Source organism: Malurus melanocephalus, unplaced genomic scaffold (assembly GCF_030028575.1).
Source record: "Malurus melanocephalus ecotype Western Australia unplaced genomic scaffold, MMel_1.1 scaffold_53, whole genome shotgun sequence".
NCBI lineage: Eukaryota > Metazoa > Chordata > Aves > Passeriformes > Maluridae > Malurus > Malurus melanocephalus.
In genome coordinates, this window is record NW_026623285.1 from 1,609,900 (window position 1) to 1,625,353 (window position 15,454).

General features: G+C 46.2%; 3 protein-coding genes across 4 annotated transcripts in view; all 3 read right to left on the reverse strand.

Annotated features, from left to right (window-relative positions):
• HOXA3 (homeobox A3) overlaps positions 1 to 15,454 on the reverse strand; it is a 45,527-nt gene that overhangs the window by 21,550 nt on the left and 8,523 nt on the right. For both annotated transcript variants that reach the window (XM_057365490.1, XM_057365500.1), the window contains exon 2: positions 11,532 to 11,636. Coding sequence is in view for 1 of the 2 variants with exons in the window: in XM_057365500.1 (XP_057221483.1) it covers positions 11,532 to 11,636 (105 nt within the window). In the remaining variant the exon portion in view is untranslated. The remainder of the gene's footprint in view (positions 1 to 11,531; positions 11,637 to 15,454) is intronic.
• HOXA4 (homeobox A4) lies at positions 7 to 1,535 on the reverse strand. The gene is made up of 2 exons (XM_057365504.1): positions 879 to 1,535; positions 7 to 380 (listed from the first exon to the last, which is right to left on the reverse strand). The coding sequence occupies exons 1-2, from the start codon at positions 1,459 to 1,461 to the stop codon at positions 52 to 54; spliced, it is 912 nt and encodes a 303-aa protein (XP_057221487.1). The 5' UTR covers positions 1,462 to 1,535; the 3' UTR covers positions 7 to 51.
• On the reverse strand, positions 13,029 to 15,437 carry HOXA5 (homeobox A5). Its single transcript, XM_057365502.1, has 2 exons — positions 14,608 to 15,437; positions 13,029 to 13,636 (listed from the first exon to the last, which is right to left on the reverse strand). The coding sequence occupies exons 1-2, from the start codon at positions 15,167 to 15,169 to the stop codon at positions 13,386 to 13,388; spliced, it is 813 nt and encodes a 270-aa protein (XP_057221485.1). The 5' UTR covers positions 15,170 to 15,437; the 3' UTR covers positions 13,029 to 13,385.

A 15,454-nucleotide genomic window follows, 5' to 3' on the forward strand; every position in this document is an offset into this window, starting at 1 on the left:
AACAAAAACAAACCAAACCAACAACAAAAAGACTCAAACCAAAAACCGTGTTTATAGCGCGGCTGCATTGGGTGTAGCCCCATCGAGCGGATGGGGGTGGCCCTGTGTCTGTGCTTTGGACTGCTGGCTCAGTGTGGACTGGTTTGAGGAGCGCATCTTTGTGTTAGGCAGTTTATGGTCTTTCTTCCACTTCATGCGCCTGTTCTGGAACCAGATTTTGACCTGGCGCTCAGAGAGGCAGAGGGTGTGAGCGATCTCGATGCGTCGCCTTCTGGTCAGGTAGCGGTTGAAGTGAAACTCCTTCTCCAGCTCCAGGACCTGCTGTCTGGTGTAGGCAGTGCGAGACCTCTTGGGCTCCCCTCCGTTGTAATTGGGATTGACTGAAACGTGCACACACGGGCACACACGTACACACGCGGAGGGGAAAGAAGGAGAGGGGAAGCGATGGAACATAATCATTATATAATAACTTGACACCGGGTTCACGTAAGATACATAAACGGCAAGAAAAATTGTTTCACAGCCTATCGACAGTGGGGACAATCGAGGAGCAATAAAAAATGGTGATGGGCATTTGGGTTAGAAGAAAAGCTTCAAAGACACATGGCCCAGAGCCACTGCAGGGCAATTAAATTTATGGGGGCTATAATTACTGCCCTAACAGTTTGGCGTCTCGTAAATCTTTTGATAAAGGACCCCGGATACAAAAGGTTTCTCACTTTTTTTTTTTTCTTTTTACTATAAGGAAACGCGGAGGGAGAAGGAGGAAAAAAAAAAAAAGCCCCACACGCAACGACCCATCCCGGCCCCGGGAGCACCCTCCCCCCTTCCCTCCTCTGCAGGCGCACCCCCACCTCCTCCTGGCAAGGGCAACTCACCCGTGCTCACATGGATCTTCTTCATCCAGGGGTAGACCACCGGTTCCTTCCCCTTCAACCCGGGCAGGCTCTTGTCGGGCAGCAGCGGACAGGCGGGCCCGGTGCCGGCCCCAGCGGCGGGGGCAGCTTCGCAGCGGCGCTGCAGGGCATGGCCTGGGAGCAGGGGCTGGGGCGGGCCGGGGTGGCCCTTGGCGGGCGGCGGCGGCGAGGCGCCCGGGGGCGGCTGCTCGGGGCCCGGGGCGGCGCTGCCGGCGCTGCTGTAGCTGTAGGGCGCCTGGGGGTAGGAGGGTGCCTGCGCGGGGTAGAGCGCCTCGGGAGGCGGCCCCGGCGGCCCCGGCGGCGCCGCGGGAGCCTGGTAGCCCGGTTCCCGGCGCGGCCGCGGGAAGTACTCGGGCAGCGCCGGGCCCGGGTGCGCGGCGTGCAGGTGCGGCGGCGGCGGCGGCGGCGGGGCGTGCGGGTGCGAGTGGTGCGGGTGGTAGCTGGCGGAGCTGCCGGCGCTGCCGCTGTGCTGCGTGTATTCCTCGCAGGGAGGGAATTTGGGCTCGATGTAGTTGGAGTTTATCAAAAACGAACTCATGGTCATTAATTTGTGAAGTGCAAAAATACTAATTTTTCTCGCGTTGTCGTTTTTCTGGGCTCGGCGAGGCCACTCCCCTTCCCCCCCCCCCCTTCCCTCCCTTCCCTCCCTCTCCCCCTCCCGCTGCTGTCAAGTGCTCGCCGCTGCCAAAGTTTGGGCCTCCAGCCCTTCCCCCCCGCCCCCCCCTTCCCCGCTGCACTCCCCTCCCTTCCTCTCTTCCCACCCCTGGAGCGCCTACAACACACACAAACACACACCCGCGCACACACACACCCGCACCCCCCGCCGCCCCGCCACCACCTGACCGCCAGCGCCAATTACCGCGCGGGGCCGCGGACCCCGGATCAGGAAATGGAAGAGGGACGAGCGGCCGCAGGGCAGCTCCGCGCCCGCGGACCCTGTTCGGGGACTGCGCCTCCCCCACGGGCGGCGGCTGCCTGGCGAGGGAGCGCCCCGCGTCCGCTCTTCACCAGCATCTCCGGCTCCTCCCGCCCGCCGACCCGGGCCGCGTCCAGCAGTCGCGGTGTCAAGCGAGATAAAACTAATCCGGCTTTGACAGTCTCCCACCCACCCCGCCCGCCCCGGCACTTTTTGTGTCTTAGTTCTCCCGTGGGAGAGTRTAGGAAGCGGGGCGAGGAAGCGGAGCGCAGCCCAGCTGCGCGATCCAGAGGGAGGCAGGCGTTGCACAAGGCGTTGCACAATCCTTTTAAACAAGCCCATCTCCAAACGCCGGGGCTGCGCGCAGGCAGAGGGCGGCAGCGGATGTCGGGCACAGGCCACCGGCYGCCCTCCGGGGTCTGTCCCCAGAGCCCCGCCGCTGCGGACCGCGGGCGACCGCGAGCTCCCGGGACAGCCCTTTGCGCCTTTGAAGCTGTGCTAATTGGAGGAATAGATGCAAAAGTTAGAAGGAAGGTCGAGGGGAGGCCGARGAGAGTCCTCGAGGGGCTTGCGGGGTGTGAGGCATAGACCGAGCCTGAAAATAACGGGGAACASGGGGGGAAGGGAAAGACGGACACGACGGTATCAAATACTTCCTACCGGCGATTAACAGGGCTTACTGTGAGCATCCCTCCCTACGCAGGAGAGCTTTCTGAACTACGAATTTAAGTCCGTTGTTTTGGTATGCCTTGTCTTAGGTTTATTTCTTAATTTTCAYTTCCATGAGAAAACGCTAGCGCCTTCGCAGAAGTATCCCGCAAACCCTAGTGTAGGAGGGAGAGGGCACTCGGGCACTTCTACGTTGCTAAAACTGGGACTGTAAGAGATATTTGCAGCTCAGGGTGGGGGAAGAGGCAACCACCCTGACCTTAGGTAATTGAAATTTGATGGTTAAACTAATTAAGCTCTTATTCTAAGCGAGAAAAAAAAATACTTATTGGACGTCAGCTAGTCTGCCACATTTTCAGTAGGCGCGAACTTTTCGGATTATTTTTTTCATCTTTACGGGAAAGCATATAAACACATAGAAATATTTACCGTACCCTTAGAGAATATAATTGCTGAGTGGCTAATCTCATCTGCTGGTATGGGAAAATACTTCCAATATATCAAGCGTAAATATGATACAGTTTAGATCTTGCCCTCCTAAAGATATTACATTAACAGTTACCCTGGTTTAAATTCAGATTATTGTCTTTTGCAGTTTTATAGATAATGGATACATGCAATAAAATTCTATTTGAATATATATTCTGTCTAACAAGACACACATCGTATCGATTTATATTTTATCCACAGACACACAGGCATGCACATTGCATGCGGCTTGTAATATGTTAGAACATTTCCAGCACTTGGGTATACTGGGGTACTTATCTAAACAATCACTCATTTCCTCCTACTATCGAATGTCTAATTTGTAAAGAGAGTTAAAACACATTTACTTACTCATTTCCAACAGCACATCTATGGAACTCTAACTAGCGTAATAGATAAGTTTCTCTATTTACTCTGCGTGGAGAGGAAATGCGGTTACACACACGCGGTTACACACAGAGACAGCCACAACTGCTCAACTGCACACATCTGACAGAAAAGGGGACATTGTTTTATTTATATTGAAAACATCAACAACAACAAAACAACAGCAACCCATCTCCTGTAAGAAAAAAAAAAAAGCTCGCGTCTCCATGGCTGTAAAAAAATAAAAGATTGCCAAAGTCCACCACGATAGCGTTTTCCCGGTGTAAAGAGATACATGCACACACAGAGACACATACATACAAATACCTGCCGGCTAGCACCAGATGAATTACACTGGGGTATCGTAAATATTATCCTCGGCATAAGTCCTGAGGCGCTATGGCCGGAGCACTACAGAGGGCTGCCGTGTTCTCACGCCACAGTAAAACACAACGAAAAGTGTTGTCTCGATTTGTAAGCTCAGCGCAATAGTGGGAGAGGTGACTGGGCTCTGCTTCATATTATTTACTGTGATTAGATCTCAAAGTTTCACCGTGCCTCTTTCTACAGTGGGGCTCTGGCACTTGGTTACAGAGGGAAGGACTCAGTTTTGTATACGAGTGTAAATCTGCAAGGTGACCTGAGCTGCTCAGCTTTTTGGTGTGGTTCTATTAGTCTGCGAAGATGTGCTGAGGCAGGACCTCCAAAAGGCCTGTTCCGTGTCTTTGTGGTTTTGTTATCATAAACAAGAACCCAGCCAAGACCACCAAGTGTTATCTTGCACACGGCCATTTCGACATTTTACTGCAAGATTTATGGCTGTAATAAACAATCTCAAACCCTTTTCTACCCCAGTACTTCCCTTTAACAAACTTATACCATCACCCTAAGTTCTCAAAGAAAGAAAAGGATAGGATAAAACAGGCCAGCTCCCTTATTTTTCCAGAAGGACKAAAGCCTCGATTTCGCTGGAGAAGGAGACTTCAATCAATTAATAAAGAAGTGAGAGTTTCCTGGCCGAAGCTGGCCGAGAATGGGATGGGATGAGCATTGGAATTAAGTTGAGAGGGAGAGAGTAAATTTTCATGCACCAAGAAGAGGCAACTCAATACATACCGAAAGAGGGGGAAATGGGGGATCCCTTTTTTTCTGATGGAAAAGACAAGCACTCCTGCTACCCTCCACATTTGCAGTTAAAACGTAATTACCACGAAAGAGAAAAGAATAATAGCAACAGCAGCAGCAATAATAATGATGACGATAATAATAATAATAATAATAATAATTCAAGTCAACCTCTCGTCGTGCCCGGGCATCCTCCACCGAGAGCGGTAGGAGGAGGAAGAATCGCACTAGCAGCCTGGCTTGACTTTGATTTGAACCATTTTGAATATATTTAGTCCCAGCTTTCCTCTCTTGAATGCGAGGCTGTCCCAAGTTTCAAAGTGACCGAAAAGTGACACCGTGTGCATTTTGTTTCTTATTAATCTTACACATTGACAGTCTTTGTTAAATAACAAGGCGTGCCCTTCACCAGGCGACATTTTCATATTTGTTAGACGCGGTGACCTGAAGTTCACCTCGGCCTTGGACTTAGTTTTTCTAAAAGGTCTATAACAGTGTCTTTTAGATAGCAGGGTGCTTTGCCCAGGTCACTACTTCTAAGGGAAAAATTAGAAAAAAATCGAGGGAAAATGTAAACGTTATGGAATGTATCGACTGTATTCCTTTCTTTGTTCCTGGGAATCATACAGCCCCGAGGCTGCTCTTGCCTCCGCGGACGAGAAGTCCTTCCCGATGGGCGCTGCCGGGGCAATGGTGGCATTTTTGCCCCAAGTTCAGCATTTGGTAAAAGCGGTGGTTTCCCTGGCACTGGGGCTCCTCTTAACAACGGGATAGTTGGCGGGATTTGCTCACTCTGTCCTGGCGCGCTTAAATAAACACACGTAAAATGTGATTTGTGCCCGGATTTTGAATGAATGGTCTTTTGAGCAGACCTTCCACGCCAGAGAGCAGCGTGCTGAATGCACAGAGTGAAAGGACAGAAAGAGTTCGTCTCAAATTATTAACTGTTCTGTTCCAGCCTGTTGCCTTTCTTTCTTTCTTTCTTTCTTTCTTTCTTTCTTTTTTTTCTTTTTTTTTTTTTTTTNAGGGGGGGGGAGGGAATAATTTCAACAATAATTCAAGAGTCAACATTTATGTAAGTCGCCGTTTCAATTTCTTAGAAATTTTTCTCATTGATATTTTTATTCTAAACCAGATTTAAAATACGGAATCGGGACCACTAATTGTTTTAGTGAGGAAGTGAATGGATTTCTGTCACCTACTCTTGAGTAAGCCGGTTATAGTAACAGCTTTCATTCTGGGTATATCAAAGACGCATTGTTATTCTTGGAAACAATCCGCCTGCTATTCTCTAACAAAATAGATATTTGGCTACGGTTTTTAGCTTGTTATCAGGCTCCGCTCTTACACCAAATAAATAGTCTGGATGTGAAAGGTTATATACTATCTCCAGAGCGGGCAGGCTCCCTAAACGTGCAGTGCCAGGGCTCGCTACAAGTGAGCAGCAGCAACAACTTGTGAGCAGCGTCTGCACGCCGAGCAAACACTTGCATTACACACTTTCCAGCCTTCAGCAGGTACTTTAGGCACAATCTCCGATAATCGCTTCGGCTAATCTGGTATCTAACCTYTCGCGTACTTGCTCCCAAGAAACAGCGCTCGCCTGCCACGATCCAGCTGTGTCTCTGGCAAATAATTCACACGTACCAGTTACACAGAGGCCGGTGTAGGCTGCTGCCTTGGGGGTGGAAAGGCAGCAATGCGTGGTTGGGGGCGAGGTGCGCTCTTTCTCGGATTTCCTCGTCGCACTGTCCCCTCCTCCAGAGCTTTCATATTTGATTATGGCTAGTTGGGAATATCCTTTCCCTCTTCCACCGACCCCTCAGCCTTAAAATTTCAAGCTGAATCATCTGCGATGATTTCCTCCAGAATGAAGTTGCTTGAGCAATATTGGCTAGTTCTCCCTGCAGACACGTCTAACCAGAGATGGCACCGGGAACAAAAAATCCCAGCAACGTGGGAATCTCTCTGCCCTAAGAAATTCCACCAAACTTTTTCTTGGAGGGGTGAAGAGGGGTGGATGGAGGGAGGAAAAACAACACTTCCCTATTTCGCTGGGAATTGCCRCCCCGGGTAATTCCAGAAGGCTGTGAGAACCCTCCAAATCACGGAGAGGCGCGGGGCGCCAGCTTCTCCGTAATATTTTCCATGGGTATCGCAACACGGCTCCCCCGCTCCGCATTTTAAACGAGCTCCTTCGGACCAAACATATAGCCCGTATTATCTCCGGCATGTCCTGTTTAAGCACAGTTTAGCGGTCGCTACAGAAATGAGAGCAAAAACAAAGACGCGGCTAGGATCAATATAGGCGTTAATAGCTTCCCTCCTATCTTATCTTCCTGCCATTTTGCAAAGTGAGAAGGCTTAACATTAAACCTCTTAGAGCAGGTTATTATATAATAAACAAGTGCGAAGCATTTTGCTACCTGACTCTTGGAGGAGGCAACATCGGAGGCTGCTGTGGGGGTAACACGCGTGTTTACCTGCCGCCGCTGAACCCGAGATATTCAGGCATAAATGTGGCTGATAATTCAAGATGAAATACAACGTGTATTACTCTTGAAAAGAGGAATTTTCTATCCTTTCCTCGGTAATTGAGGTCATTCAGCCAGTAGGGTTCACCTGGAGTCCATACTGTGATACACACGTAACTCAAAGCTATTTTATCTTTTGTGCTGATAGTCAAGATCTCGGCTATAACATTGACATCAAACTCTGTCTGGGCGAATGACTAAGAGTGGTGCAAAACGTAAACTTTTGACCCTCAACTTTTTGACCTGCAGTTGTAACGCCCTTAACCACAAAGATATACAAAAGCTATGCAGCTTCTTTTAGGAGTAAGAGACTCGCACTGTTTGTTTCAATACTTCTGCCGTTTCCCCCAGCTTTCTAAGGGAGCTTTTTTTTTTTCCATCCTTCCTGCTTTTGAGAGATCGGATACTTTTGCATTTTTAATTATTTTTTTCTTTTCCTTAATCTCGCAGCTTTGTAAAATGCTGTTAGATCAGTTTGCACAGCCTTTCGGCAGCGTTGGAGGGAAGCCTGTTACTCAAAGGCGCTATATGGTTACAATTGCAGGTGAAATGCTGGGTAAGTTCCGGGCGTGAGGTTGGAAGGAACGGAGCGACGAGCGTTGGGGGAAAAGCTGCAGCTCTCTGCTGAAGGGTTTTAGTCATTTCTCCTTGATTTAAACATAAAGAAACAACTCTAATTGTTTGCGAAGCCTTGTCTAGGCAAACGAGTTGACTGTGAACTTGGTCTAAAGCGAGCTCTGCTGGTGATTCCTAGGGTGTGCAGATTTATCTTTTCTGCATTTACTTAACCTGGCAGTGAACTGCACGGGCTGCCATTTATTATCCGGAGACAGACTTCACCTCAAGCAAGGACTGTTCCACAAAATTGCAATAATTACCCAATAACCTTCATAGCAAATATTATTATTGAAAAGACATTTTTTGGGGGGAGGGAATATAGAAAAGATTCCTTTTGCGTGTTATAAGGCAAAATCCATGCAAATTTTACACGCTCTCTGTGTCAGATTTGGTATTGTTTGTGCGCGTAGCTACAGGAGCATGTGACTGGGGTGGTCCATGAGTATTTGCCTTCCAGAGAGACATTAGTGAAGACACTTTAATTTGAAAGGGATAATATTTTCAAATATGACCAGATGACTGTGGGAGCTGTGGTTTTCCGCTCTAACTAGTAACCCTAGCCCTCAAATCGGGGACATTTTGAGGGCAGGAAAGAGACAGAACCAAGAAAGCCAACGACATCTTAACTTGGTCAGATTTACTTGTGTCTGCGTTAAATGCATTAAATCKGTATTTGCGGGGAGGGAAAAGGCATTGCTCCAATTCAGGGTTTGAAATCGAAACCTCCTGATCCTCCCCTCATGATCTGTTCCATTCAATTTCCCATGGAGCAGATTGCAAATTTCTCTATTGTCACCCGTCCACAGATACACACTTATTAAATATAAAGAAATGGCAGAATGATAATTTCCCTGTAATGTTCTGAAATTAGGGTGTTTGCATGGTTTAGGCAARGCTGCGGAGCTGTAATTTACGGATGACTTTCCACTGGATTGTTATACTTCTGGTTTAGAGAAAGTTATGTCTTGCRAAGTCACCAGTTCCACACATTTAGAGAGCTGCCTAATCTTCAATTTTCCTTACGCTTTGACATGAGACACTACATGCAAGAATTTCTTTCAAAGGGTTAGGTAAACTGTATTTCAAATTGCAGAACGCAACTCGCCMTTCCTAAAGTAGAACAAACTTGCACTTATTAATTCCCCAAAAGCATCAGAAAAATAACGTGTGTGGATAAAACCTCTCTCCTGATTTCCAGCGATAATTCTCTATGACAATTTCCCTCGGAAAACAATTCAGACCTGGRCTATTTCTACAGATTTCGGCAGTCTGGGCTCGTTTGAATTTCAAATTTCAAAGTATATTAGGAAATCTTAATGCATTTCTGGGTTTGAATGGTTTCARCTGCGATGCTTAGGACAGGGCAGGGCCAGAAACATGGTGAAGTTGTCATTTCTACCTAACTTTCTTTTGTTGTTAGTTTTTTCTCGCAGTACAGGCAGGTTTATAAGCTTCTGGACTTAGGGATATTTTTCTTTTGTGCAGTTCTTGAACATCTGTACATTGTTTTTGTGTGGGATATGGTCCAGAAGCCACATTCAAAAATGTGTAAAGTACATAGTAGCAAATATTTTCACTCTAGACAATGAACAATTACAATCCAGGATGATATCCAAGATCCTAAAACATTAGTTGAACGGGTGTCCATGCGTGCTTGTATATTCGCCAGTTAATTCAAATAGCGCAGTGTTGTTGAATACTGAGTAATCCTGRGCTATTTGTGTCTAGTAAAATTCCCATTTACAAGCAAAGGATTTTCCTCGGAAAAGGACCTGTGTATAAATGATGACCAAACTTTTAAGRGTTTTTCAAGCCTTGTCTCAAGCTGTAAAATTTTATGGCATATGATATAGTATAATACACGCCCATCATATATAAATTTCTGATATTCCTATTGACGAAAATGTGGCAACTAGAGTACTATAAAATCTCCAGCTGTTTATAAGGAAATTATTTTCAAATTTTCATTTGGATATGCTCTTTTAAAGTCTGTTTAATTTTTTTAATATGGAATATATGCAGATGTGTTTGTTTAGTGTTGATAGGAAGGATCGACAAACAAAGGCATCAGACTCTATTTATCTTCCAMAAGGGCTGACTTTAAATGTTAATTGTTTTTAAAACTGAGATATTTGGGATGAACCTTAGATACTACAATTTCTTTAAAGCTAAAGACAAATAAATTAAAGATAGGAATCAGTCAGCAATATGCAGACCTTGCAGAAGTACACAACAACCCTACCCTTCCTAAAACCCTGTGTCTTTCTCTCATTTTTKYTCACAGTAGCAAAACCAGCCTAAAYCACAACATTCAAATGGCATAGCACTAGCGAAATAAAACAAAGCCCATCTCTCACATCAAACCACCCCATTCTTTTGCAAACCCAGCTTTATGGCACATAAAGGAAAACAGTGCAATCCGCTGAATCAATGTTAACTCCAAACCTGTGCAGAGAAAGAGATACCCACAGCTGGTTTGGAGAGATAGATAGATAGATAGATAGATAGATAGATAGATAGATAGATAGATAGATAGATAGATAGATAGATAGAAGGGAATTCTCAAAATTTTACCCTAGCCCCTGACTAGTCTGTTTGCACCCCCCAGCCCCCCCCCACCCCGAGATCACTTGCCAAAGTAACAGCTCTTAGGATAAGGATCAGGCCTTAATGTTGCCCAGAGAAAGATAGAGTTCCTTTCACCCTTTCATTCAAGTCCTGGAAATTCAAAGACTAAAGTTAAATCCGGCCATAAAGTTTATTGCTGAGTAATCACACTCTAGTGAGAACAGTCCACTTAAATAAAAAGAATGTTGAAGTAAACACGCAGCTGGGGCCTACCCCACAATGGCAGCCAGCAATATAAGGCAGAAAGGGAGAGAGCAGAGCTAGGGGGATATTTACAATCTTCAATAAACCAAGCCCGTATTTCATAATTTGCAGCACTCTAATGACCTGTAGTCTCTTGTATTAATGCTACAAGTTACAGTCAATTGGTTCGCTTAAAAAAAAAAAAAAAAGTCCCAGGAACATATATATGTATACACACGTACACACCCTTTGTATACATGAATACACCAATATTAGACACATATATGCATGTGCACGGCTTTACACAGAACAACATACTGATTTGTACATGCAGGCACACATGCATATAATTTAAATATATTTCTATTTAAGCAATTACATARAGAATCAGGAAAAAGTTACAGCAACGTTATAAACGCGTATCCCCAAAACACACTACACACCCGCAGACGTACAAATACACATAGCTAAAGCTTCCTGCACAACCCAATGCAGAAAATATGTATCTAAGCACTCCAGTACAGTCTGTAGCATTTTAATTCTAGATCTGATGTGCAACATATTTCACCAATCCAAAGATTATTACCACATCATCACGCCTCCAACTCTATCATGCCTACATAAGATACTGCCCAGATAATATCGAGCCCAATCTATTTTGTTTTCCCCTTTTTTTTTAATCGCCTGCAGTAACTACTCTTAGCTAAACAAAACCTCTCCAAACTTGGAGAGTCTATTGGAGCAAAGGAAGTAATTATCTTCTGCGGTAGTCAAAGTGATTAAAGCTAGGCCCCAAAATCCATCTCTGCCAAAGTCGCTTATTGTGGTTTACTTTGATTTGATCGTTAAAATAGAGAGCTAGCTGCTGCGAGTGAAGGGGTGGGGGGGARGTATTTGCAGAGCAACCTGGATCATTAGTGCTTGATCCTGCCTCTCGGGCTCGGTGGGACCGTCCTGAAAACCTCCAGGCAGAGAGGAAGGGAAAGAGAAAGAGAAAGAAAGAGGCGAGACCGAGCAGGAGCGAGCAGGAGCCTCGGCTTCCCCACTGTACAAATAAACTTTAAGGAACTTGTGCACAAAACTTACCTTTGACTTGCAAGGAGCCATTTTTCACATAGTACTGAGAACTTGTGGTTTGGATACTTCTGTCCCTAAACCTGACAATTTGAATGGCCAGGAGGCACACGTAGCCTGCAAAAGAGTCAAATGAAGTCCAGCGTCAGTGAGATTATATGTTATGTGGTATATAATGTTGGATGTCAACTCCCCAAAACCATAAAACTTACTTTAATGGCACCACGTGACTTTTTATAGCCAGTGAGCCTATCTGTCTGTGCTATGGATGATTTTACGATCTAATTCATAGACAAAACCCTATTCATTTGGCACCCAAATGTCATATAGCCGGAACTGGGGCTTATAAAGTTTACTGTTTTATAACTTTTAAGGGAAGGCATCAATGTAACCAGTCAGTAAATGTGCAAATCTTTAGTTGCTCTTAGAAGCTCAGAAGAGTTAACCATTCAAGCTCTGATGGGGTAAGTAACATTACGTTTATAGCAAACTAATTGTAGTGAAGAAAACCAAAAATCTTTAMAGGGTGAAGAGTGGGAATGTGGCTAGAGAGGGTTACTAATAGAGGCAGAGGGCTTGGACATGGTTGCCCTGAAATATAGTTAGTGAAACCACAAGAGAAATTCTAGAGCGATGCAAACACGCCTTGGAGTTAGCAGCGTATTTTAACAAAGCACATGTTTTGGGGTTAAGAGAATTTTTGGGGTTTTTTTTTTGGGGTTTGTTTTTTTTTTTTTTTAAATTTTAACCGCCAGCAAACAGCTAACAGTTGATTCAGCCACAAAGGGTGTTGATTGTGGTCCTGCGATGCAGCTTTCCACCTAGCGAGAAACAAGTAAGGAAGAACTTATGGTCAAACTTTCAATTAAAAATATTGGTAGTGGACAATCGCAGCATCCACCATTTGCAACATGCAGCAGGAACCAGGTAAAATATTATAACAAACTGCACGGGATTTTTTTTTTTTTTTCCAGAGGCAAATCAGGAAGCACAACTTCTTGCTTTGCACAAACCAGATCACAAAAACTTTACAATAGAAAGTTTATTTTTTTGTTGATTTCCAGTCAGGTTTTTTTTAAAAACAAATAATAATAATAATAAAAAAAAAAAGCTGATCACAGTTTGCTCAAACAGCCAGACTTTGACTATATTTGTAACTTTGTTCACAAAAAACATACATCACAGAAGCTGCGCTTAATAAGAGCCACTTCTAAGAGTTCGTGCAAAGAGTCATATACAAAGGCACAGCAAGGACATACTGCTTGGAATCACAGTTTTCGTCACAGATTCACTATTCACTACACGTAGAACAAGTTCAGTTGGTTTCATCATTTCACCTCTACAACAGCATTAATTACACAGGAATTATATAGGTAGTTTGAATAAAAATATTTTTAACAGCTTGGAGCTATACAGACATTAACACTTGACCACACATGCACAGTTAAGCAGGTTGAGTGCAACACATAACATTTGTACTAAATCGGGGAGGGTTTCCTTTCTCTCTCCTTCTTTTTTTTTTTAACTTCTTTTTTTTCCTTTTTGTTCTTTTTTGTTTAGTTTTGTTTTGTTTTAACAGTTACTTCAAGTAACACAGCTCGCTTCATATAAATAAGTTAAAACATCTATTATTTTTTTCAAGACAAAGCCATTCAAGACAAAGAAATGTACGATAAAAGCAGATCTACTTATACACGCGAGAGAATGGTAATAAACAGGCTCATGATTAAAAGATGAATAAGGGCGACAAGAACAGGGTTTCTTCACAGAAGTAACACAAGGAAGTTTTAGAAAGTCAACTTAGTACTGACATGAGACGACGCAGGGTCAGCTAATACTGCTCAGTACTTTTAATTGATCAAATGCTTAGGGACGGAATGCCCCTCCTGCAGCTGCCATGCTCATACTTTTCAGCTTATTATCCTTTTTCCATTTCATTCTCCTGTTTTGGAACCAGATCTTTATTTGTCTCTCTGAGAGGCAAAGAGCATGTGCTATTTCAATCCTTCTTCTGCGGGTCAGGTATCTATTGAAGTGAAATTCCTTTTCGAGCTCCAAGGTCTGATAGCGGGTGTAAGCAGTCCGAGCCCTTTTCCCTTCTGGTCCCCCTATGTTGTCTGGAAGAGAAAAGTACACGATTTAGATTCTCAGCAGCCACTCGGAGCCTTCGTGTCTCATTGCAGCTACCAGCGACCAGGACCGTTATTCTCAGTCCTGCTTGGTTTTGTTTCTGGTTTGGATAAACGCTCAACAAGTTTCCCCCTCCAGCCCCTCTTAGGAAAGGCTTGGGGGAGGGGGATTTGGTAGCYTCGGTAAGTTTTTGCTTGGGTTTGCAATTAAATTTTTTTTTAATTTAGTTTTTGCACCTTTTTCTTTATTTTTCAATAAGGTTAGTTCTCCGCCATGCCTCCCCCAGATAAGCTGATTTGGAGGATGGCTCTGCTGGTAGCTGGGTTTTCAGAGTTGARAGAAGCAAAGCTGAAGCGTGCAGCCCTTTCCCACGGCTGAGCTGGGGAAGGCTCTGGGAGACAGCGAGCCTCCGGCCGCTCTCCCAGCAGCGAGGGCAGGGCAGGTACCCGGGGCTCAAAGTTGCTCCGCTCCCCGCGCCCCTCAAGCCCTCTCCCCCGAGTTTGGGGCGACTAGTCCTCCCCCCTCCCCCACGGCTTCCCAGCAGCGAAAACTGCCCTTCTCACCCTTTCCTATTCTCTTTTTTAATATGCCTAAGCAAAATAAATGGGGTCAGCCGCGCCGTTCCCACTGGAAGATCCCCCTTACAGAGGAGAGCCGGGAGCAGCCTCTGCTCCCGATCTCCCTTCGGCAAAGCGCCTTCTACTCCCCCCGCCGGCGCTGGGAGCCAGGCRGGCGGTGTTTTCGGGGCCGGGCGGTTTTTTTTTTCCTTTCGGGGGGGACTCGCCCAGAGAAGGGAGCGTGCTTCCCTGCGAACAGAGTTGTGATGTGCGCGGAGACTGCCCGCTCTCACGCCCTCCTCTCCCCCTCTCCCCGACCTTGCTCGGCGCAGCCACCCGTTTTACATTAAATCCTCCTTTTCCTCCAGAGAAATAAAGAAAGAACAGGGTATTTGCTTTACCATGACTTATGTGCAGTTTTCGCATCCAGGGGTAGATCTGGGGCTGTGAAGGCTGGGCTGTGCTTTGGTCGGTCGGGGCACTTGCCTGCTCGCTGCTTGCTGGAGTGTCTTCCTCAGTCCCAGACGAGGTGCCAACCCCGTCTCTGCTGATGTGCGTGTTGCTGCTGGAATTGGACGAAGTGCTGGTGGAGTTGGCGAGGGAGTTTTTCACCCCGTGGTGACTCTCGCTGACAGGCGAACCGGCCACGGCGGTGCAGGGCAGAGGGTCAGGGGGAGGCGAGTGGGAAGACGTCGCGGGCTGGTTGTACCTGGGCTCTGTCGAGGCAGAGGTGGTGTTGGCCGGGTAACTGCGGGGTCTCTCATTGGCACCAAAGTGGGTGGAAGCAGAGCGCCCGACGCTGAGGTCCATGCCATTGTAGCCGTATCCGTACCTGCCGGAGTGCATGCTGGCGGAGTCCCTGTATTGCTCGCTCACCGAGCTGTGATCTCCATAATTATGTAACTGGTAGTCCGGGCCATTTGGATAGCGACCGCAAAATGAGTTTACAAAATAAGAGCTCATTTGTTTTTTGATATGTGTGCTTGATTTGTGGCTCTTGGTCGTTTTGTGCGTCTATAGCACCCTTGCACAATTTATGATGAATTATGGAAATGACTGGGACATGTACTTGGTTCCCTCCTACGTAGGCACCCAAATATGGGGTACGGCTTCACATCACGTGCTTTTGTTGTCCAGTCGTAAATCCTGCCTGATGACCTCTAGAGGTAAACTCGTGCACTGGTGGGGGAGCTGGGAGGGCGCGGGCGGCCCAGGGCGCGCCTCCCGTGCGCGCCGCCGCCGCCGCCG

Bases quoted from the DNA above. Each gene is read 5' to 3' on its own strand.
- HOXA4 (XM_057365504.1), bottom strand. From the start codon at position 1,461: ATGACCATGAGTTCGTTTTTGATAAACTCCAACTACATCGAGCCCAAA. The intron at 381-878 runs GTGAGTTGCCCT...TGCACGTTTCAG, and splicing joins GAAGATCCATGTGAGCACGG to TCAATCCCAATTACAACGGA.
- HOXA5 (XM_057365502.1), bottom strand. From the start codon at position 15,169: ATGAGCTCTTATTTTGTAAACTCATTTTGCGGTCGCTATCCAAATGGC. The intron at 13,637-14,607 runs GTAAAGCAAATA...TTTCTCTTCCAG, and splicing joins AAAACTGCACATAAGTCATG to ACAACATAGGGGGACCAGAA.